Here is a 24523-nt window from a genome sequence, read left to right on the forward strand (position 1 = left end):
GATCCTGAGCCTTGAGGTTTTGAATGTCTTATTGTAAAACAATTTCAAGTGGATGAACTTAATTTCTCAGCTGGTTTTCTTCTAGAATGAGCTAATCATTTCAAAGTTATACACTCCATTGAAAGAATATTCAATTCCTTGAGCTTGTGATTTATTGTCTTTGGAAACATGATAAAAATAATTTTTTTTTTCTGTACAGTTAAGGATGAATTTACCAGGACACACCCAATACTAATTACAACAAAAGGTAGTATAGTGTCTATGTGCCATGTTCACTTTAATGACTACTTCATAAGCTATAACTACTCTAACTATGGAGACTATTTCTGGATCAACACGATCCAAGTGTAGTTGTAGATACACTCAACAGCTTAACACACTCTTGGCATCTGATATTGACTACAAAGAAAAAAGGGTAAGTGAAGAAACGTATACTCACACATGATTACATTTTCAAGAAGCTACTCTGTGGAAGTAAACAGGAAAGGGAACTTTCAGGGAGCTGTTGTTGGGGACTGAGAAGATTTAAAGCTATGGCTTTGGTAAGCACCCCAGTGAGCTGTAGGAAGGCATTTGTAAGAGTGTATTTTGCAGCATCAAAGGATAATTCTCTACAAGAGGTGGGCATTTTCTCAATTTAAATTCTGAGGCTTTCAACAGTTGAAGACTAGAAACAAGATCTAAAGAAAAGAGCCATCTTCACAACCACTTAAGGTGACCATGCCATTCAGCTCATGATGCTAAATGGTCCAAAAGCCTTTGGTGGTGTGACATGGACAAGAAAAATATTAATACACAAACCACATAACACCATTAAAACTCAAAACTTTTTTTTTCATTTAAAAAAGTATTTAGAACACATAAAACAAGGCAACATTTATTCTTTTTTCTCGTCTTCTGGTATGGGATCTGTAGGTGGCTCCTCCACTGTTGCACTGTTGCTCTCAGAGCCAGTGTTGCTGTCACTGGTCCCTTCCTCTGCCATACTGTCCACCCCTTCCTGCCCGCTCTCCTTGTCCTCAGGAGTCGATGTGCCTTCTTCCCCATTCTGCTGGCTTTCCGTCGTTTCTTCCAGGTGTGTCTCCTCTGTAATCACACATTTGTCACTGTTAGTTTCCAGACAAAAACATACTCTTCTAATTATGCTGACAATCTAGAGCTGCACTGCAGCCACTTACCACATGTGGCTATTAAGCACCTAAAGTGAGCTAGTGTAACTGAAAAACTTTTAGTATGTTTGAGACAACTGGGGGTTTAAAAATCTAATTTTTAACTGTAACCTTATGAAATCTAAATACAGATCGAGTATTTATGATGAAAATGTGGTTTCCAAATTTAGATGTGCTGTAAGTATAAGATAACACATCGGATTTTGAAGACTTAGTATGAAAAAAGAATGTAAAGAATTAATACTTTACAAAATGTTGATTACGTGTTGAAGTATTATTTAGGATATACTGGGTTAATTAAATATATTAAAATTAATTTCTTTTTTGCTTTATTTTAAAATCAATGTCTTAGTAGAAAATTTGTTAATTACACTGGTTTACATTTATTTCTATTGGACAATGCTGTTGTGGAGAGCTTTGGATTTAATCAGTGAGAAAGCAGGTGTGGAAGTGATATAAGCTCGATATATTAAGTGCTTTGTTAAAAGTCATGCTCAGTTGTTTCCTGTAAGAAATCAAGAGCATGAGGTTTCTGCTCTAATAGTTTCAAAAAATTTTCTTCAGTTGTTTTTTTCTTGAGCTAGAAGGATAGACTGAGTAAAGACCTATAGCTATGCTCTATTCATACATGACAAAACAGAGACAAAGGACATGTTCCGTTTAGTTGCAAAATGAGCAAAGAACCATACTCTAGTTCTCTGGCTCTTGCTTTAATCACAAGTGTGCTCATGCTTCAAATTTTGTTAAGATAAAAAACATGTTAACACAAAACAGAAAAAGGCTCAGATAATGAAACTTAGAATTTGACTATCTGAAATGTTAATCTGAATTAAATTTTGTAGAAATATTTGGTAACGGTATCTATATTCCATGAGATGTTTTCCAGCGGTCAATTCAGAAGTTGTCAGCTGAATACTAAGTATGACCAGTGTTCCTTCCACTTCTTGCAATGATGGTCCAGGAAACCTTTGGCTGTTCCCTGTAATACTTTAGTTAGTCCTGTTTACTTAGTACATTGGGCAGGGACAAAATTGTGCCAGAAGGTTGATTTAATCAGTACTTTATGTAAGTTTTCATGTTATTTTTTGCTTTGAGGAATGCTTTTAATCAGGAAAATGAGTACACCTGGAAATAAGAATTTTTCTAGGATGGGATCAACAAACTTTTCTGTAAAGGCTACTTGTACTATATTTCCCCCAAAATAAGACTAGGTCTTATATTAATTTTTGCTCCAAAAGACACGTTAGGGCTTATTTTCAGGGGATGTCTTATTTTTTCATGTACAACAATCTACATTTTTTCATGTACAGCAATCTACCTTTATTCATGTACAAAAACTATATTCAAATGCAGTCATGTCATTTTCTTCTGGAACATCGTCATAGCTCTCCAAACCCCGAATTCCGGCTTGAATTTCTTGTGATTCCATTTCCTGTAGAATCACTGGCCCCCATCTCTCATGTTCAGCAGAGCTCTCCTTAAATGAGCACCTCTTGTCCATGTAGCCTGCTCGTAGTGCATTGGCAACACAGCTCTCAGTGATTTTATCCCAGGAATTCTTCACCCAAGTCACGACCTCTTGCAGCCTAGGCTTGAAAGAGTTTCCACGCTGATTTCTCTCCATTCTATTTTCAATGTAGTCATTGATTTCCACGCGCAAATGGTCCTTGAATGGCTTGTTTATTGCAATATCAAGAGTCTGGAGATAGGCAGTCATTCCTGCGGGAATCATTACTTGATCCATTCTTCTCTCTGCAAGGAAGTTCTTCATGTCTTTAGCGTGGTGAGTGCTGGCTGAAACCCAGACTAGCAGACCTCTTTGGCCACCTCACAAAACAAGTGGCAGCATTAAATCGACGCACTTCCTTATAACTGCTTGTTTGCACCACACTTTTTTGGTTTCAAGAATATAAATGCCTGAAATACATTCAACCTTATCTTTTTTGCCCTTAGTGATGATTAGAGGTGGAACTTTCCTTCCATCCAGATGAATTGCCAAAATACAGGTAACACATGCTCTTTTGTAACCAGTGGAGGGAATGTAGACTGACGAGACACCCCTCTGATTGTCATTTGAGATCCTTCGCCCATAAATACTGCAGTTGCATACATAGCAATCATGTTGGAGAGTTGGTATTTAGAAAACTCAATGCCATCAACAAAAGACTTGAATGCAAGTGCACATTTAATAACTTCAGTATCTTCCAGCTTGAACAGTGTTGTCGATCTTAGAGACAGTTCATATCGCTGAAGGAAGCCATCCAGCCACTGTTGTGATGCTTTGAATTCTTCTGGGGGTATTTCTAACTGTGGTGCCACTGCAAGGGCAAATGCTTGAGTATCAGCCCTGCGCACAACCAAAGCCTTTGCTCTCCTGTCAGCAATCCATTCCCAGATGATGTCTTCTAGCTCAGGAAATAATGGTTGCTGACCTGATCCACACTTGTGCTTCTTAGTATTTCCCTCGTCCACCTGTTGATTGAGGTTATCATACTCTGCTCGCCATTTTCGGACCATTTGGAGATCCAACTTCTCTTTGCAGAAAGGCATAAGATTCTTGCCCCAGGAGTCCTGCACGATTCCTTTCTTGTACTCGACAGAATAGCCCTTTCTTTTTGCATTCATCTTGTCTGGGGGTCAAAATTTATTCCCTTTAAATATACCATTAAATCTAGTGTTAATTGAAGACTTACAAGACAGGAGTGGCAACAAAAATGATGACAGTTAAGAATGATGGTCCACACAAAAGCGATGAAAAATTGCAGGCACCAAAATTCAAAAAACATTAAGTATGTTCATTACAACACACGATGTATTGAATTATGAAGATTCATTAGACACAACCACATCCGTTTGTTATCAAGTGCGCACGTTATTCATGTGTTGTACCTGTACTCCGATTGGTCATTCGGCAATAAGTCTCAAGTTCATCTGTTTACACAGGCATTTACATCTCGTGGAAAGGCACTGGCTTGGGTATTTACAAATACTTAATTTATATTATCACTTAAATATTAATGTCAATAATATTATTTATATTTCATTATATATTAATATTATTTTATAATTCAATACATCCGTCGTGTGTTGCAACGGATGTACTAAATGCATCTGTCTGGCTGACGATCTTAATGGGCTTATTTTGGTGGTAGGGCTTATATTACGAGCTTCCTAAAAAATCATGCTAGGGCTTATTTTCTGGTTAGGTCTTATTTTCGGGGAAATATGGCAGATAGGAAATATGTTAGGTTTTGTGGGCCAGGCAGTCTGTTGCAACCACTCAACTATACTGTTGTGGCCACAAAGCAGCCACAGAGAGTATGTAAACAAATGGGTGTGACTGTATTCCAATAAAACTTTATTTACAAAAGAAGGTGGCAGGCAGGATTTGGCTGGTGGATTTTACAGGGCCAACCCTGTCCTAGGATACTAAAGACAATTGATCTTAAAAGCAATGTCCACATCTTATTTAAACAACTTTTAGCAACAAAGGTTAAAACACTGAGTGCCAAGACCATGTCAAATCCAAAACTGAACGATTATATGTACATTTTCTTCTTTATCCTTTGAAACTCACTCTCAGAGGCAGGTACTAGAATACTTACAAGTGAGGGGACTGAGATTAAGTGACGTCTCCAAAGTCCCAGTGCCAGCAAGTGGTGAAGCGGTGTCAGATGCAGACCTGACTTCAGACCCAGTTTCCTTACTCGTTATGCCATTGTACCTTATATTCCCAAGCCAGAAAATGACGTAACTCAATTTGGGCAAATAACCAAGACCTCAAACAGCAAGACGAAAGATAACACACCACTGCTGTTTTGTACTGATACCAACATTTGAAGTGATTCTACTATAAGAGATTAAGCTTTGGAAAGAAATGGGTAGGTCATATAGAGAATAACTCAACAGGCAAGATTAATGGAGTGACTTCTGGAAAGTATTGAGAAAGAAATCAAAATTAAAGACAGCTGTAAAAACCCTGGACATTTATTTTGGTGTCAGTGGAGAGGTTACCTGTCTCCACTGGAATGCTCTCATCTTCTTTCTTGTCTTCCGTCTTATTAGCTGCTTGCTCTTCCTCAGGAACAATACTGCTCTGACTGCGTTCAGCTTGTTCTGCTGCCTCTTTTTCCCTTTCCTCCTGCCTTTTGCGAGCCTGTTCCTCTGCCTGTGCAATTTCAGCTGCAATTTTTTCCATATCCACTTCTACTTTCAAACCGCACAACTAATGGTCAGAAGAAAAAAAAAACTTAGTACCGTGTTTCCCCGAAAATAAGACCTAGCCAGACAATCAGCTCTAATGCATCTTTTGGAGCAAAAGATTAACATAAGACCCGGGTTTTATATTATAGTAAAAATAAGACCAGGTCTTATATTAATTTTTGTTCCAAAAGACGCATTAGAGCTGATTGTCCAGCTAAGTCTTATTTTTGGGGAAACAGGGTAATGTTCTTTACAATCTCTGAACCAGAGAAATTACTTCAAAAGTGGGTTTTCTTGGCTATGATCTACGCACATATACACATACACATACCTATACATGGGAGAAAAAAAACCATGGTTCTAGGTCTTCTCCAACACTTTTGTGACTACAGGAAAAGAAAGTAGCTCTAGCAGCCATGTAATATCAACTATTATAAAACAGCTGGTAAAGCAATGCTGCAAGTACTGGATTATACACAAGGCTTTCATTTGATAATATATTTCACACTACCAAACACTAGATTTACCTGTTTTGATACAAAGTGCAAACTGTGAACTACATCTAAGGAAGACATTTAAAGAATAAATCTCAATAAAATGAAAATAATTCATGATTGCATGAAAGTTTAAATTAAAACATCAGAAGATTCTAGAGTCTATAGGCCTAGTACATGTGTGCATACCATGTTTCCCCGAAAATAAGACCTAGCCGGACCATCAGCTCTAATGTGTCTTTTGGAGCAAAAATTAATATAAGACCCGGTCTTACATTATATTATATATTATGCTAGACTGGGTCTTATGTTCAAATAAGATCGGATCTTATATTAATTTTTGCTCCAAAAGACGCATTAATGCTGATGGTCTGGCTAGGTCTTATTTTCGGGAAACACGGTACTATATATTTCAAACCTATTACAATTTTGCCAGAAAATGGTAATGACTTTATAAATATCTACCAGTTATAGCAAAGTTACTTCTGTTTCAAAGTGCACAATATTCAACGAAAGCTTATTTTGGAAAAAAGAATGAGGAAAAAAAGTAACAGACACAGTGACAAAAGTACAGTTAACACATTAAATTGATACCCTTTTAAGTTCATTGTTAAATGAATCTGTGCTTTCCAGGAATTTCCTCTTCTTTTCCTGGTGTCGCTCCTCTATTTGAAGCAGTTCAGCTTCTAGTTTTCGCTGTAAGACATATGATTAGGCTTTATAATTATTGAATTGTTTTCTCTAAAGCAAGTGTCAAACACAGAAAACATGTCTCATTTTTTAATAGTTCACATTTCCTTATACCGTAACAAATGTCTTAAATTTTTAATTTAAATCATTTGTTACATAATGTGCTAAGATTTTAGAAAAGTAAAATTTAGCATAGAGGAATCACTGTGATTAATAAGTATATGGTGTTAAAGATACTGTTTCAGGCCTGAGCAATTTCTTTGGAAGTAAATATTGAGTAAAGCAGTAAAGGTTGATAGGATGTCTCAAAATTCTGGATGTACTTTCCATTACAAGGCTCTATGTTACAGTTTTAATGACAAACTTATTAAATCTCTGGGAAAGGTCAAACCTCTTCCCTGAATCAGGAACAGGTTAGAATGAACACAAAAATATTTAACAGGCACACAGATGCATTATATAGAGTCAGGTCACCTGGGATCTCTGGCATAAGCCCATTTTATTGTAATAAATGTTTTGTCACTTTACCTGATGAACCATTAAGGACTGGACCTGTCGTTTGAGGACCTGCATTCTAGCTGTTGTGACAACGGACCGAACGTCTGGCACCACACTCTCACTAAGGATTTCACTGATGAGGCGGTGGTTTCTCTGGAAACGGGCGGTGGCTGTATGCTTCATTGAAAAGCCATCATCATAATCTGGAATTAACAAGATGTTCTGGAAGTTAGGTCACCAATAACGATAAACAGGAGAGTGTAACAAGGGTAATACTTAACCACCAAGGAGCCATGGCTCTCACTGGTCTAATAAGTAGATCTAAAGGGCATCATGAGAACATTGGGGCAGTCACTGGATAAAAACCACACAGGACATACTGTCTTCATTGGCCAAAGTATTGGTTTCTCTCACAAAATCTTTAAGAGATGATAACGTGTTTGAGAAGGATTTGGTTGAAACACAAATGAGATATAACCATGTGTCTTTTGGCCTGGAAATCAACATGAAGGCTGCATATGATACCAAAACTGAAATTCTGCCAATGTTTCACTCTCTTGGTAGTAATTTAAGGCATTTATAACTGATGACAACATATGAATTGGGCGGTGTCTTTGTCACCACAGCACTAATATTCAAGTAGTGAAAATACCCACTGCAGAAAAACATTCTCTCTAGCAATATTCAGTTTCCCAGACCATCATATAAATTTTATTAGATTACAAGACCATTAAAACCCTAAAGTAATTTTACAAGAGAAAAACAAACTTTACTTTTAATTTGTAGCAATTTATACATGTATATTGTTGTCAGTGTGTAAAGGCATTATTGTTTGCATCCACTCAAATTCATATACATAGGGTATAAACCTGGTTTACATGCATACCATGTTTCCCCAAAAATAAGACCTAGCCAGACAGTAAGCTCTAATGCGTCTTTTGTAGCAAAAATTAATGTAAGATCTGGTATTATATTAATATATTAAACCCGGTCTTATAGTAAAGTAAGACCAGGTCTTATATTAATTTTTGCTCCAAAAGACACATTAGAGCTGATTGTCCGGCTAGGTCTTATTTTCAGGGAAACACGGTACCATGTAAAACAATTCAGAACTTTTTAAAGAGGTTTTCATAATGACACTTAATGATTATATATGGTACATTTGTGGTACTTCCATCTAAGTTATCTTTTTTTGCTTTCTTTCATTTATATGGTCCCAATGTTGACCAACAGTAGGGAAAATAGTCTTAGCAATTTGTGCTTGTCTTTCTTTACACTTCAGTTATCTGATTTTTTTGGGGAGTTGGAGGGGCTTCTATTTCTAGTTATTTTCTAATTCACCAGTTATTTACTTTATCTCATGAATATTCTAAAATGTTATTTTAAAAAGCTTTCCCTGTCTTGGGTGGATAACTGCGTATGTCTTGTAGGTGTTTTAATAGTCTTTGTTAAGGAAGTTAGCAGCTGTCATACTCATGGACATGCTGCCTCTCTTGGTTTATGTACATTTCCACCTCCCACGTCTTGCTTTCTACTCAGTTCTTAGGGATAAAATCCCAGGCCTCAAGTCACTCTTATCCTAGCATCTTAATTATTACTTGTTCCTCTTACTAGCAGCTTTAAGATCCAATCTTAAACTTAAAAAAAGTAATGGGCAGAAGTTTGAAAAATAGAGAAAAGGAACATTTTTTGAAGATTGTTCCTGAGTGTATCTCTTCAGTGTTTCTCAATGTTCATGCTCTTATCTTTCATCTAATGAAAACTATTTTCTACTTATGGCTTCTATGTTGCTAGCCTTCGTTTCCTTATACTGAACCCCATCGTTCCAATTGTCTGTAAACTGGATCTTCTTCTAATCTTTAGTTCTGTATGTTCTTCCATTAATCATCCAATCTGAGCAATTAAGGCCTGACTATGCTAGTGTGTCTTTAGGACGGTTGATTCTGCTTAACATTTAATACTGTTTCTATTCTGTAGCTAGTCACTATACTTATTATTATATTCTGTTCAGCATTTCTGAGTATTGATGAGTATCCCAATCCATCCTTTTAAAATATCATTTTTGTTTTTCTCTCCTTTTAAGTATTACTAGTTTATTCATGCCTTTAGGTAGTATTATTGTTTCCTCTCTCAATGGTATCTTCTTTCAAGTTCTTACAAGCTTCCTCTTTGTTACTGCTACTTTAAAATGGGATCTTAAATTATTTTGATGGTTTTTTCTTGCTTGTAGCTAAAGCTTCCAACCTTTTCCATAGTGGCGACACACAGAAAATATTTGTACAGCTTGATATGTGGATGAGTATGTTCACTGCTGGAGGTGGCTAGTTCTGGGGCTCCTTGCAGCTTCAGATCCTGCCTGGCTGCACGGGACCAAGGGTATAATCTGTATATCTGCAAACTATTTATGAAGTGCCAATGAGGAAGCTCTGCTGTGTGTGTATACAAAATTTGTATGTGTGTACCCACGAGAGTTATCATGAGCTACATTTATAAATTCTAGTTGGATTACTCAATTAACTGGAAAAGAAATTTCATAATGCTTCCTCCCACTCATCAACTTTCTCTCTTAAGAGCCTTTAATTCAGAATTTAGGGAACCAATAACAGGATATAACTAGAAAGCATTTAGCTTTTAAAAAGCAGCAGAGGCAAAATTCTGATTATGACTCAAAAACCATTCATGCTTTTCAAGTACACAGATTTTGATAAACAATAAAGAGTTTTTTGCTCATTTCCGCACTAAAAAGGATATTTCTTTTTCTTGTGGGAAATTCACATATAAATCTTACTAAAAATAACCAAAATATTGAAATGTCACTAAAATTATGTTTTGTTTTGTATTTAGGATAGGAAGTAAAAAAATTAAACTTCAGAGATTTCTCATATTTTAATTCTCACAGGAAGCATAAACCAAACCCCACTTTTTTTCTTTTTTTTTTACCATCTGGATCTTCAGCAGGCTGAATGCTCATGTAAGGTTCCCCTTTCTCCATGCGAGACTGTCTCTGTCGACTTTCTTCCTCTAAAGCGGCTTCTGCACGACTTTTTGCATTTATGTAAGCAAGGTATGCAGGGGAATTATGGTAGGCCTTCATAGATTCATTGTACTCTATCTGAAATGCAAATGTTTTTCAGTTTTATAATTAACATTTTGCAGATTATAATGAATACCTATGTCATCTCATTTGAATATCAAAAGATAATCAGCTACTTTTTACAGGTGAGGAATCTGAAGCGTAGAGAAAATTAAGTGACTTGCTCCACGCAGACAAAGCCGCAGTGCAGCCTCAGCGGTCTTATTAGATCTTACGCTTCTTTTACAAGTAACAAGCAAATATTTGTGTCTTTTACACTGGATCCATCCCACTGACGTCCCCATTCTACCTTTTCTGCTTCGTATTCGTTTAAATATTCTTGTTTTTCTTCATCAGTGAGATCTCGCCACATGCCACCAATAATCTTGCCAATCTCCCACAACTTTAGGTCAGGGTTGGAAGCCTTTACTTGGTCCCAGACCTTGAAAAGGAAACAGTTGAAATTTTAGTATTGATGCCTAAAAAATACAGACCTTTAAAAATACTTTTTAATATGGAAATTTTAAAACATAAACAGAAGCAGAGGGAGTGGTATCAAATCTCTATGCGCTCATTAGCCTGCTGCAGGTAACAGTCAGCCAACTGCATTTCATCTAGAGTCTGCTGGACGACTTTAAGGCAGATCTCAGACATCGCCAATCACTGTAGACACTTAAGATGAGATAACTCAATAACACAGTCTTGTGTCTCTCTAAAAGTTTACAAAAATTTAGAAGGAAAGTGCTTAATCTGCACGATATAATGTATCATCAAATATACATATAATTATGACCAAAAATTTTAAAATTTCTAAATAGTGGTGAAAATAGCTAAATGCGCTTGTCTTAAATAAAGATATTGGCTATATTTATTTTAAGAGTTACGTAGTTTCATCACCAAAAAAAAAAAAAAGAAGGAAACATTCAAAGGAGTATAAAGAGAACAAAAATTACCATAAGCTTACTATTTAGAGCTAACCATTGTCTCCTAGGCTTTTTTCCCTTCAAGCTAACATGTAATTGCTATTATTTTTATAAAAATAAGACACTAATACATATAATCTTATACTCCTTTTTTCACTGAGCATTCTTCTCACGTCATTACATATTCTCCAAAGACCACATAACATTGGCTATGTGACATCCTCTTAAGGGTTGTAACAGTCTGTTTAATCATGTTCTTCTTGTTGGATTTTAGTCCTGGAATTTTAGTATTAGAACTAATGTCATTAAAAACTGCAGTTCTTTATCCTTTTCTCGGCCTATGCACAGAAAAGCTGGCTAAGCCAATCTGCGAACTGACAGAAAGCAAAGCAGCAAAGGCAGCAGTCCTTACTCCTTTCCGGCTACTGGGCACCTACCTTTCTGCTGTACCTCATGTAGGGCATCAGCGGCTTATCTGGTGGCTTTGGGGGTTTTGGAATCGTAATACCAGAGGAGGCCTACAAAAGAGTTAAATACATTCATTACTCAATGGCAAGAAGTTCACGAGCAAGGATGAAAAGAGAGTGCCTTAAAAAATTCTAATGCGCCTTTCTTCTACTCGTCCATGGATACAAGATTCTTACATTTTCTCCACTGAAAATAGCTATCACTGCAAATTCAGAAATGTTCACATCAAAAGAAAATAAAGAAAATGACTTTAAGCACATAATTTTTAAATATTTTACTTAGCAGTTTATTGCTATTGCTTTGACAAGCTGGCTGTTAAGAACAAATAAATTATTACATAATAATCCATACATCGAAAATATATGGTTATATTATCACATGTCCCACATTTAGGACATTACCTAGCACCTTTTATTTTGCCGAATTTATCATAACGCATACAGTCAACACTTGATTATCTGCACCAGAATCTAAACTCCTTTATCACTTACCACACACTGTGTACAGGGGTCTTTGGGTCCCTTTGTACTATTTAGGAATACACCCCCCAAGCAAACAACACCACCACCACAAAAACTACATCCTAGGTTCAAAAACAGGTAACAAAAACCCTTTGCTCCTTTATTATGACAAGAGCTTTTATTTTTCTTAAGGTTCTATGTCCGTATCTAGTGGTTTTCTATAAAGGGGATCACGAAGTGTGAACTGAAGTCATGCCTTTTCTGGTCCTTAATCCTAATAATAGCGTAGGAGTGAACAAGTTCACCAGGAACAGAGAAATGGCAGACATGGGGCCTGGTTAAGTTATTTTTGAGACCTTATGGTACTCCACTCGATTATAAAAATTTGGGGAATACACAGAAAGGAAAAGGAAAACAGAGAAGAGGAAGGGAGACTGAAAACTATTTTTGATAAAGGCAAAGAAAAAAGTGGGTTAGAGGGGAAAAACAAAAAAGGAACAGAAAGAGATCATTTCTTTCTAAGGGCTAATACTCAGGCAGGAGATACCAGATAGCTTCTAGTGGGCACCCCACATAACTCCCATCCGAGAATGTGTTTCTGAACTTAGCCTATTTCTGACTATATCTTAACATAAATGATTACATTTGCAGAATAAAATGGCTGAATTACTTTCATTTTCCTCCAATTTCTGGGAGACCCCTGTATTGATTCTCCTTGCCAGGCAAGGGGGAAGAAGTGCAAAGCCTCATGAGAAAACTTGAGTGACGTCTTGTTCCCTTGCTCTTCTGTAGCTGCTGTGATAAAACCCCAGGGAAACTCCTCCGTTCTGGGCTGGGACCCCAGAGTCATAACCTTATTTTTCATCCAAAGGCTCAGAGATTTAGCATGTTTGCACTCCATTCCACTGCTTTCAAACAATGCTTCCTCTTCCTGTGACGAGGGTCTCCCTCCATCCCTATATACTTGTCAATAACTGTGCTTCTTTACACACACAATTATTAGAAAGTATTTTACCTCTGAAACAGTATTTGCTCTATTCCCACTCCTCCCATACATTCTGACCACACTTCATGCTGGTGCCCATACAGACAGACCCCATTTTCAGCCAGCAGTGGGCAATGGAGGGAGGTGAGCAGTGGGGGATGGAAACTGTCAACAGTGGAGGTATGAAAAGTAAGAGAATATCTATCTCAGGGTCTGCAGGAGTTCTTTCAGGAGGTGAGGGTCGGAGATTCCTACAAGGCTAACCTTATGTCATGGATTCGGAGCAAGACACACACACAAGTCTGATTCTTCATACGTGAAGTTATTAGAAAGCATTTCCAATTCATATCTAACACAAACCTTCAGAATATCATGAAGTGAGTTACAAATAAAGTGGGAATTGTGCCAATTATTGAAGTTGGTAGACCACTGTTAACAAAGAGGCAAAGAATTCTAAAATGTCTAGGCTTGAATATGTTGAATTTAAACACTTGAAAGACAAATTATAGTAATATGTGCTCTTTGATGTTTTTCAAAGAATTGCATTTTATAACATTAGTGGATTTGCTTATTTCTCTTCCTTTCTCCCAAAGAAAGGAACCCAAATCACCTACATATTCGGCTCATATTTTCATTACATTTGACCAATTTACAAATACAAAGAAAACAAAACCCAAACAATAACAACAAAGTTAAATTCTAACTTATTTTCAGGATACTAAAGATTTGTATCATTAAACACCCCTAATTTATTTACCATCTCAGATAGACAGCTCTCTATAATGTCTTAAATTAAACATTTCTTTTTTTTTTTTGAAAAAAAGCAGTTTGCACTCAACACACAACAACCACTGCTTTGCTGTAATCTTTAGTTTGAAGTATGAAAAACTATTGGCCCTTTTATAAAACGGCCCACTGGTTATGCTTTTGGAGGGCACATTTCCTTTTTAAGCTATTTCTTTCCTTGCGGTTAACAGGAAATCTACCTCTGGCAGCAATTGTCCCTCTTTCCAATTTTCTGCTTCTAACTGGCAATAAGTTGGGGGAAAATAAGTAATTATGCTTGTTTAAACTGTGCTTACATAAGGTCCTAGGACTGTCCCAAGGAATACGTCCATGATTTTGTGAAATTTATTTTGGCTACTCAAGACTTTTTTGTTGTTGTTTCTTCCCTAATTCTCAGCTGTATCTCTGGTAGAATCTCATTTAAGGGTTTTCTTCTGGGATGGAATTTCTACTAAAGTACAGAAATAAGCTTTTTTTAGTATTTTGTCTCAATCTGTTTTCATACCTTTACTGAAGAGAATGTTAATCATCATAGAAATGAAGAATTGACTAGGAATAATTTTCCTCTTATAGCTATCAGAAGCACTCCAAAAGGTTTCAACATGCTATACAAAACTACAGGAAAACCAGATGTTCTGTGGAGCCTACAGGAAGCTACTTCAAAGGGCTTCACAGAATCATTCCTTTAAATCACCGACTTAAGGCAATTTGCAGACAATAATACCAAATAGGAGCGCCACCCTTTCCCCTAAAGTAACACATAATTGGGGTCATCTTAAAATAAAACACTTTCATAAGGGTGAAAATCAGTTCCACTGAGTCCTAACGTGGCTTAAATTAGATATATAAAAAAGGTAGTGTAAAACTTTAGAGAATGATTCAATGACCTAAGACAGAGGTCACAAAAAGTTGAAGGGGCTGGGATTAGCATAAGCTAAAAGTTTCCATAGTTTCTAGGCCTTTCAGGTTATTAAGAGTAAACAGCAGTTTGATGATACTTCAATCTGGTATTGAGAGGACAATAATACAAAGAAAGCAACCACAAAGAACCGAAACAATATTTTCCATGCCCAACAACCCTTTTATCCTAATCTACCCTGAAGCTAGTGCTCATTCCAAATGTTGGGTTCCAACATCTCCACGAAGAGGGAGAAACAGATACCTTGACCCAGGCTCCAAGACAGAGTGCACTTTGCACTTCCCTTTTCCTAGTAAGTCTCCATTGAATGATCTCACTTTAACAGAATTCCCACAGATACATCCAAGTTAAGAACAAACTGTTTACACAAACCAAAATACAAATGATTCTAATATTACCACCATTTCTATTCCATTAACATAGATAATCAAGAGCTGACTGTATAGAGCTATTAAAATGTAATAATTCTCATTTACTGCTCATGAGTGATTTTCTGCATTAACATGAATGATGCAGAACTGATTCTGCTCCTTGTTTAAATTAAAATGTTCTTTATCATTTGATAACCTTGCCACACATTACACTTGTGCAACAACACACTTAGGCCAGGGAAAAACACGTACCAATGCACATAAAAATTGTATGCATTGTGAAATGCATACACACACACACTGTCAGAATTCTTTTCAGATACCATGAAATATGCATGGCACATAAAATTTGATATGCTTATGAAGTACAAATTATGCAGAAAACAATGAAAAATTTAGACAAACAAAACCTATCAAGTTAAGCAATATGCTTACCAAGATAGACATACAGTTTGATAGTTCCAAGCTTTCTGGTCTAGCTTGACTACAGGGTGAGAGGGCTTTCTTGAAATCACATTAATTATTTATGAATACAGCAGACAAAAACCAGGTATTGAAAAGTTTATAGCCATTCTGGGTTGCATAATTTCTCACCAATACCACATTCCAATGTATGCTGGTATTTGGCTTTTGGATTTATTTATTTCTAATAAATCATTTTTACAGTTATTTGTTTCTTTGGTACCTAAACTTCCTTGAAGTTTAAGATGATTTTAAAATAAAAAGTCCGAAGTATATCACCCAATTTTGATTATCTTAGGTTGATCACTTATTTATTTTTCTCAGATTGATCGGTTAAATAAAACAGCTTCAGTTTCAGAAACCATATCCCTTATCCTAAGAATTAAAAATGCACTTGTAGTTGTAAATATCTATCTAATCTGGTACTTCAAATTAATTTCATTCAACTTTCATTCTGCAATTCTTTGAAGTGACACAAAATTCTTTTTCTCTTTTTAACTGGAGAGAAATGAATCTCAGTTGGAAGGCTAACTATTAAATCCAAAAGACAAATAATTTTGTGTAGCAGTTCAAACTGGTAGGCCAGCCAAAAAAAAGCCAGGTCTGTAAGCCCAGCCTTTACTAAGAAACTGAGTTCTTGAGCCTAATGCCAACCCAATTACAGTACCTTAAATGAAAGATAACTCTTCATCTCAAAAAACATTATTTTAACCATAAGAAATTCTAGGTTTGTTTACACATAGTATACACATTAAGTGCCCAAGGTTTTATCTCTACCAACCACCAAACAGAATGAATTATTTTCTTCTATATACATATCCAGATCTCACTATTTTTTTTTTTTCAGTGTAAGATCGTACAATGAACATTTAAATTAGTCAAAAAGCCAGGTTAAAAAAATTTTTTTTAATGGCTGCGCTGGTGATTCAAAAGGACCTAACTCTGAAGGCATTTCTGGTCAATTCCAGTTGTTTGCCGGATGCTGTAATAGTTGATTCTCCTACCGTGACCCGGCTGTTGGTGCCCGGGTTCCCTCCCAGCCTGTAGTTGTTGTAGGCGAGATGACTGTATGGATTGTATCCCACAAACCCTGGTGTGCTGGGCATTTGCTGATGGAAACAAATGAGACAAAAACACGAATGAGAAATGAGCTCAAACGAGGAAAACACAGAAATGAAAAATGATCTGCATATGGCATGCAAAAGCAACCTGAATTTAAACAAGCAATGATGTGTTGTAGTTGTTCTTTTTATTTCATTGAGAAACCAATCTGCAAGTGTTTTTTTGTTTTTTTCTCTTTGTAGGGGCCAGTGGTGTTTGTGTGAGTGTGAATGTATGTGATTGTTTTTTGGCATAAGCCATACAGTGAAGTGTCTCAAACATTCAGGATTACTTTATGGTCAACAGTATGATATAACAACTTATCAATAAATGTCTGAGAGAGGAAAGCTTGAAATGTGATAAACTAGAACTCTGAAAACACTTTACATGCAAAACAAAACATGATTTGTTTGACAGTTATATGGATGCCGCCAATGTATTTATCTACTAAAAACAAAAAGAAATGAATTGTTTTCAAAGACAGTTTTAAATAATTTTATATAATGTGAGAAATGAGAAGAGACTCAAATCAGGAAACCAGAGTTGTCAATAGAAAAGAACATATGTGGAATTCAATGGATGTCACATACATGATTTCAAAACAAAGACTTGTAAGAAATGCGTGGATTTCATTCTGGGGTATTGTCTGATCTTTTTAACCCAGTCATTCTTTTATAGGCTTTCTCTTCCATCTCTTCTTTGATCCATCTTCCATAGGTCAATCATAGACAATTTCTGCATTTAATGTTAATGTGAATCGCTTTTCTAGTTGACCAACTCCAACTCTCATCTAATTTCCTGATCGCTCTAAGCCCTTTCAAAACACAAGTACTCATTGTAGCAACAGAATTGTTGGCTTTTGTGAATTATGTGTTGATGTGATCACAAATGGGCTCTTATATAGCAGTGCCCTTGATAATATTAGGTTGGTGCAAAAGTAATTACGGTATAAAAGGTCAAAAATAATTGCCAAAACCCCAATTACTTTTGCACCAACTTAATACTATGACATCCAATGTTTATGAGAATCGAGGTCTAATGCTTAAAAAGAATGTAGCAAAGAGAGACCAAAAGTAGGGTATTTCACCTAATGAAATTCAATCAAAACAAGTGACAGTAATTTCATTTTAACATGCAATTAACAATATCAGTCCTGAATTGTATAATGTAAAATACACTTAACACATCCCAGCCAAGCTGTAGCTGTTATAAAATAAACATTTTCTAAAACATTCGGCTGCACATATCCTTAGCGTCTGAAAAAAAGATATTCAAGTAGATATTACATGTGATACTCTTTAAAAGAGAACTGATAAATTTCTAGTCTATATTGTTATAGAAGACGCAAATTAAGCTTATGTAAGTAGGCAAAACACAGATGAAGTATTAAAGGCACAAAAGAAGTGTATATTACTTGGGGTGGTACATTTGAGTGGTAGAGGTGGTGGTGATGGTGGTTGTGATGGTGGTGGTGGTGGTGGAAGAATGGAAAAAAAAAAAGGAAGGAGGATAACACATTTAATATCCACTCTGCTGGATGTTCTAATCCCTAGTCTTCTGTAATTTATGTCAGTGTGAAATTATAATGGTACAGAGATATGACTAAAGGCAAAAAAAGATACCTTTCTACGTTTGAGAAGTCCTAAGGGGACACTTGGTTTTTGAGCTATTTTTATTACCTCAAAAAACCAAGTGTGTCTTCAAGATACTATACGTTGTCTGAGGCAATATTTACGGCAAAATGACACCTTCAAAGGTTGCATAAACAATGAGAATCACTGTTCAACATTATAAGGAGAATAATGTAAGAAAATTAAGTAGGGGAGCTAAAAAACAATTGAAACTAAAACATTACAAGTATACCATTTCCAAAAATGAAGTACATGGTTAGCTCTCTGAGGTCAGGAATCTCAATTGTTCAACTCCACCTGTACAGCCACTAGCAGAGTGCCAAGGAGATGGTCATAAGAAATGTTCTTTGATTTAAGAAAACAAAGCAAACACAGGACTTTTAAGATCTACTGGAAGTAACCTTAATGACTGTACATTATATAAACTGAACTGAGAACATGTGATACAGTATCTCTTTGTAAAAGCATCTTACTAAAGAAAAACAACTTGTTGATAAACATAACTAAAACATTTATCTTAGGGTTAGTAATTAAGACTAGTTATCTAGCGGAGAAAACAAAATTACACAAGGACCTAATTAGTAAACTAGCTTGAAATTCAGGGGATGGGGGTATGGAAGGAGGGTTAACAGCTGTTAAAAGAACTGCTTTTGTAGGATATGATCAATGTTAAGTGTTTTATTTTGTTTGTTTTTAAATAATAAACAAGGAATCCATTTCAGCAAGGCGAAAAGAGTTACTGTTAAGTTTGTTTTGCAGTTTGGACAATTATTTGACATGCTGACCAAGCTGGGTCAGAGCTTGCTGGGTGAAAACTAGTTCACAACTATTATTTAGATACTTTGAAACATTAATTCCCAAACCAATAAAATATTATTTATGGAGTGGCATAAAATTCAATAGCAGGATCTGACCCACAGATAAAATTCTTACTTGAACAGCTTGAAAATAAAGATTTACAGTGAGTGTTATTATAGAACTGGAAGCTTTACTGTTTAATACGAAAATTATATGTAAACAAGAAGAGAAAAATGTAACCAGTTGAAGGTTAGGTTTAAAAATAACAAATGCCAGAATGAGCATTCATTCAGTGTCAATTTTAAAGACTCTTAATAGAGATCAACAAGAAAGAAGTGTTAAACTTGTTACTTATTTCCTATTAAAAAAAAGAACTGAGCATAGGAGGTTGGCATTTCAGTAGTATGTTTCTTTAAATGTTGGGGTTGGTTCAAGGTAAGATGCAAAGAGTTATTTTATTTAGTAGGAAGTGCTGTTTTTTAGCTGAATTTTTCATCCTGTTGCTGTGATGATTGAGTGACTGTTCCTGGAAGACATTTGGGTTTTTGTATCAAGGCCAGACTTGGCTATTACATTAACAAGAAAATTAAAACTTACTGTTGCAGGAGCTGGGGTGGGAGGTGGGGCATAAGATGGTCTTTCTGTTTGAAAGAAAATAAATAACTTCTTGTAAACAACTGAGATATAATACTATGCAACAAAACTACCAATGGTCCTGTTTTGAAGAAAAAAAATGAGAGTATTTTGGAATTCCCATTTGCTAGGGCATTAGTCTCTTATTAATATAGATTGATAAATATAAAAAATGAAACTTACTTGACATTTTGGAAGATTAAGTTCTCAGTTCCTTAAGAATGAATCTGAGACACTAAAATAAAAAAAAGGAAAAAAAAGAAAAAAAAAGAATCAAAACTCAGCAAGCATAAGAGAATGTTTTCCTAAAGAATAGGGTAATTTAATTGGTATTTCTTAGTAAAATTACATTATCTTCTAGTAACCAAGCCTTTTGCATATTTGACTAGTTATTTAGTTCATTTGGATGATCAGAATTAAACTACTAAAACAAATTACGATAGGGATATTAAAAGTAGTATTAGACATGTACGTTCAAGTTTTTTCTTGTGCTACTGAGCCACCTCTTGTTTGAGAAAACATTTTGTGGATGCCATGTACACATTAATAAGACTGATAAAAATAGGACAATAGAATGTGATGTATCATCAGAGCCCACCCCAACAAGGCCTATCAGATACTGACAGCTCCCTGATCAGTAGCTGCTCTCCCCTCCTTTAAGGATAACTATTAAAATGGCAGTGTTTTTTATTCCTGCAGGCAGTGCAAAAGGTAATGTAATGGTATGCTAATGAGCTTTACATTTTCTTATAGTGGTAAATAGCTGTATAATTGCTGGGAATAAATTCTGAGTATCTACTTGACAAACTCTTATTAACCCTTCACATCCCATTTCAAAAGATATCTCCTCTGTGGAGCTTTCTTGATTAATTACCTGGGCAGAACTGTTTCCTAATCCGTACTTCTGCTCAATTTATATACATCTATGATATTATTATATCACATAATACCTGTTAGTATGGCTAGATTGTGTGCTGCCTGGATTAGGGACCATCTAATTGATTATTGTAGTCCCAGTACCTAGCTCAATTCTTAATAAATTTTGTCCTAGTATTACCATACACATGTGAGCTTGTTCCTGCTGTCAATATACATCACACACAGTGCGAACAGGCACACACATTCATTTTTAGAAAAAAGGCAAATAATTTCCATGACTACTAGAGTACTTTCATCCAACATTTTGTGAACCAAACACGATTTTGCTTCTATTTTGCATTTTAAGGGAATTCCCTGGAGCATAAGGAATAAAAGAGGCCTGGGGTGGAAAGAAACACTGTAGTTTATTTTCTCAATAGCCTAACCTGGGTCTCTTCCTCTTTCCTTAAGGAACAGGGAGAAACCATTGACTCTGGTGCAGATTTCCTTCCTGCTCACATTCAGGGAGCTGTCAATATCCAGCAGGCCTTGCCCTGACAGTAACCTCCACGAGCTAGCTCCCTGGTACATCACTCATTGTTAATTCTTTAAAACTATTATTCTCCTTTGCTATACCATAAATTCTAAGAGCAGGCTTGTTTACCATTGGATCCGTCCCCAGTGCCTGGCATGAAATACACGAGATGAAGTACTTGTTGAATACTTGATACGGGACAGGCTAATTACTTACACGATACCGTTTAAGAATTACAACTACCAACAAGACATGCACTGTTATTCCCATTTTACAGATGAAAAGAGGGAGTCCCCGCGAGTGTTAAGTGACTTCTCAAAACACACACAGCCAGGAAGAGACAGGGTTGGGTTTCAAACCGAGGCCAAACCGTTCCAGAGCTTTCGCTCTTCACTCTACGCCACTCTAGGACCGTGGGTCCTCAGGTCGCTGCCTGAACCAAAGGGAAACCACGCTCTGGGGGGTGAGGACCACGGGCTTGGCTCGTCCCAAGGGCTTCCTGAGGACCTTTAGATTTGTTGTGCAGGATGCACGTTACCCGCAATTCCATTACATCGCTGCTTTGACCACTTTCGCGGGGTCAGTGGAAGGGGCAAATCTGGCCGCGGAGGAGGGAACCCAGAGCGGGCTCCCTCCCCACCCTCGCTCCGCGAGGCCTCAGGGAGGCCGCCACCGGCCCCCAGCTCAGGCCCCGCGGCCACGCCTGAGCCCCAGCAACCCCCGGGGCCTCGGAGTCCAGCCAAGCCCGAACACCACCCCTTGCCACCCTCCAGATCCACTCGAGCCGCGTCGGAAACACTCACCCGCGGGCGGAAAAAGCGCCGGCAGCTCCGGCCTCGCTTCCCTTTGTCCCGCGCACGCCCCGCCCCGCGCGTCCCGAGCTTCCGCACTCGCACTTTCACCACTCTTCGTAATTTCTGTCCAGGCCCCACCCGACTCTCTTTACAAAAATAAACCTTCTGCTGAGGACGTGGTGATGCTTCGTGCAGTCAAAGATTTTTTTTTTTGGAGGCTTTCCTTAAAACCCCGAATTGGGGTATTTTCCCAGCTGGACGCCGATTCGTCACGGCGGAGAGGGCGGAGGGGGCCCGACAGCCCGAGAGGCCTGGCTTCCGCGGCCGCGAGCAGCTGCAGCGGCAGCGGGCGGCGCGGCGGGTTGGTGGGAGCCGCGGCGGGTTGGTGGGAGCCGCGCCGGGTTGGTGGGAGCCGCGGCCTGCGCTCCGCGCGCGGGGCCGGAAGACGGCGGGAGTCGCCCAGGGGCGAGGCCCCGGAACCACTGTGTCCGCGCTGGCCGCGCCCGCCTCCGCGCGCTTTGGGATCCGGTCGTCTTCTTTCCTTTTTCTCTAGGAGCGGGAGTGTGTGCCTAAGCGAGCCGAGGACGGAGGCGCGGAGCGCTCGGTTCGCGGGATTTCCGTCCCCACGGCCTTCTCGTAGGGCTTCCTACCCGAACGGCCGGGCATCAGCCTCGGCGAAAAGCAACACGGGCCTTTCAGGTTTTCCAGATGCGAGTCTGGCTGGTGCCGCTGCCTCGGGTTTCTGAGCCAAAGCCCAGAGATGCTGATCCTCTCGCTCCAGGTTGGGTGCCCTTGGAGCGCCCGCGCTGCCACTAGGCTGTGTCCAACGCTGTCTTGGCTCATTCCGTTCCCTCCGCCAGGAAAGACTGTCGCCCACTTTCAGCTTCAACTCTTCTGTCTTGCTGAATGCAGCTCATATGCCTCGTTGTGATGCCCCCCCGACCCCCCGACCCCCCACAATCCTTTCTCTCCACCACCACGATTCTTCTACAATTTATGGTAGTCTCTACCTGATCCTCTGTAGCTAGCAGAGTGCGTTTGTCATCCCCTGTGCATTCTGAGTGTCTTGAAAGCAATGGTACAGACATCTGCATTGGTCATCTTGCTATTACCAGTGCCTACGAAGGGCTTGACCCATTGTTAGATGCTCAATAAAAGTGTATCAAGGCGGCCTTCTGGTCTAGTCCAGGGCTCTTTCCACTAAATCATGAGTACGTTGGTTTGCCAATGAGGAGCCCCTTCCTTGCATGTGTAAACACCTGGCCACTGTGGGCCACTGTGGAGGAAAAAGGAACAGATGGGCTCCCTGACCTGTGATTATTTGAAACCAGTGTTGACATTTTGAGTGACTTAGTGAATTCTTGGGCTGCCCTTTGCCACCATCTGGGGTGTGCCAGCAATGACCAGCGCATCTCTAGAGGTTTGTAAAGCCTGGGACAAGTGAAACCCTGTCTGAGTCTTCCACCTCCAATATTTTTATATGCATACATAGAAATTAGTGAAATTAAAGAGCGTATGGAAGGGAAAGACTGCAAGAGATCTAAGAGTGAAATAATCCAAGGTAGACTCTACTTACACTGAGTTTCCCCCCCCCGCCCCCCAAAGCAAACTCAGGACATACGATATTGCATGTATAGGAATATTTATGGGGACCACAAGACAGACTTTTGGAACCATGATTAATGCTGGAAAATATGGGATGCATCATTAATATGACTTTAAACTATTGTAACTATAAAGGTTGTTAGGAGCCCTCACAGGGGCCTAGTGGTAAACCCCAGAGATAGTCTTAGGCCCAAGTAGTTTAGTTTTGTTTCCAGCAGCAAGATTCAGGAACTTGGCCTCCTTTCCTTTCTGACACTACTCATACTTTCTTGAGGTTCTTCTTCCCCCAAAACAGGGAAGCCAAAACTAGTAAGTGATTAAGCTGGGATTCAGGCCTAGGTCTCCAATTTCTTTCTATTGGACTGGGAAGAAGCTGGGGGGTGGGGAGACACACTTGGAGGTAGGCAGAGAAGCATGACTGGGAAGGAAGAAAGAAAAAGGAAAAAATGGGAGAGAACAAGGAAAAACCTGCAGTCCATGAATAGGCTTTATGAAATCTATGAACTTTTAAAATTATGCACACTTTTTATATGATTTTTTCCCCCAGATAGTAATTCAACAGATTCTCAAAGAGGTCTGTGAGTTGAGAAAGATTTTGAACCAACCACTGAATCATGCATTTTGTCTGTAGTATGTTCCAATGAAGCTTATTTAAATGGATTTTTCCCCTTAAAATTTGGCTCTGTCTGAGCCAAACAGCTTATAAAAGTTTGGTTATAGGCAAAATGGTGAAATAGGCTAATTTTCTCAGCTGTTTCTATGAAAACAGGGTATTCAGTTTCTATTGCTGCACATAGTTGTGAAATATTGAAGGCCAGCAGATTTCCAGGACAGAGTGATTCACAGTGTTTTTTAGAATTGGACAAAATAGGGTTTGCTTTTACAATCTTCTGCATTGCCTTAAAAATATCTTAAGGATCTAGGATGTGGGCTTTGACATGTGGTGTGGAAAAGAAAGAAAGTGTTTGGAAACAGGATGGTCCTGCAGAATCTGGGGTATAATCTATCACCCACAGGCCTTATTTGAAGGTCTAGGGCAGGCAGCTGTGGGCAAACCGCAGGCCAG

General features: G+C 38.1%; 1 protein-coding gene across 4 annotated transcripts; it reads right to left on the reverse strand.

Annotated features, from left to right (window-relative positions):
- Positions 1–813: 813 nt before the first annotated feature.
- On the reverse strand, positions 814–22000 carry SMARCE1 (SWI/SNF related BAF chromatin remodeling complex subunit E1). 4 transcript variants are annotated; one of them, XM_081028666.1, is made up of 11 exons: positions 21862–22000; positions 19849–19900; positions 19630–19673; positions 16507–16611; positions 11488–11568; positions 10438–10569; positions 9995–10166; positions 7085–7257; positions 6461–6562; positions 5184–5394; positions 814–1086 (listed from the first exon to the last, which is right to left on the reverse strand). In XM_081028666.1, the coding sequence occupies exons 2-11, from the start codon at positions 19853–19855 to the stop codon at positions 878–880; spliced, it is 1236 nt and encodes a 411-aa protein (XP_080884792.1). In that variant the 5' UTR covers positions 19856–19900; positions 21862–22000; the 3' UTR covers positions 814–877. The 4 variants fall into 4 exon arrangements, with proteins under 4 accessions (XP_080884792.1, XP_080884794.1, XP_080884795.1 ...); XM_081028668.1 differs by lacking the exon at positions 16507–16611; XM_081028669.1 differs by lacking the exons at positions 16507–16611; positions 19630–19673.
- Between the last annotated feature and the right edge of the window lie 2523 nt (positions 22001–24523).

Source organism: Rhinolophus hipposideros (assembly GCF_964194185.1).
Source record: "Rhinolophus hipposideros genome assembly, chromosome: 20".
Classification (NCBI taxonomy): domain Eukaryota; kingdom Metazoa; phylum Chordata; class Mammalia; order Chiroptera; family Rhinolophidae; genus Rhinolophus; species Rhinolophus hipposideros.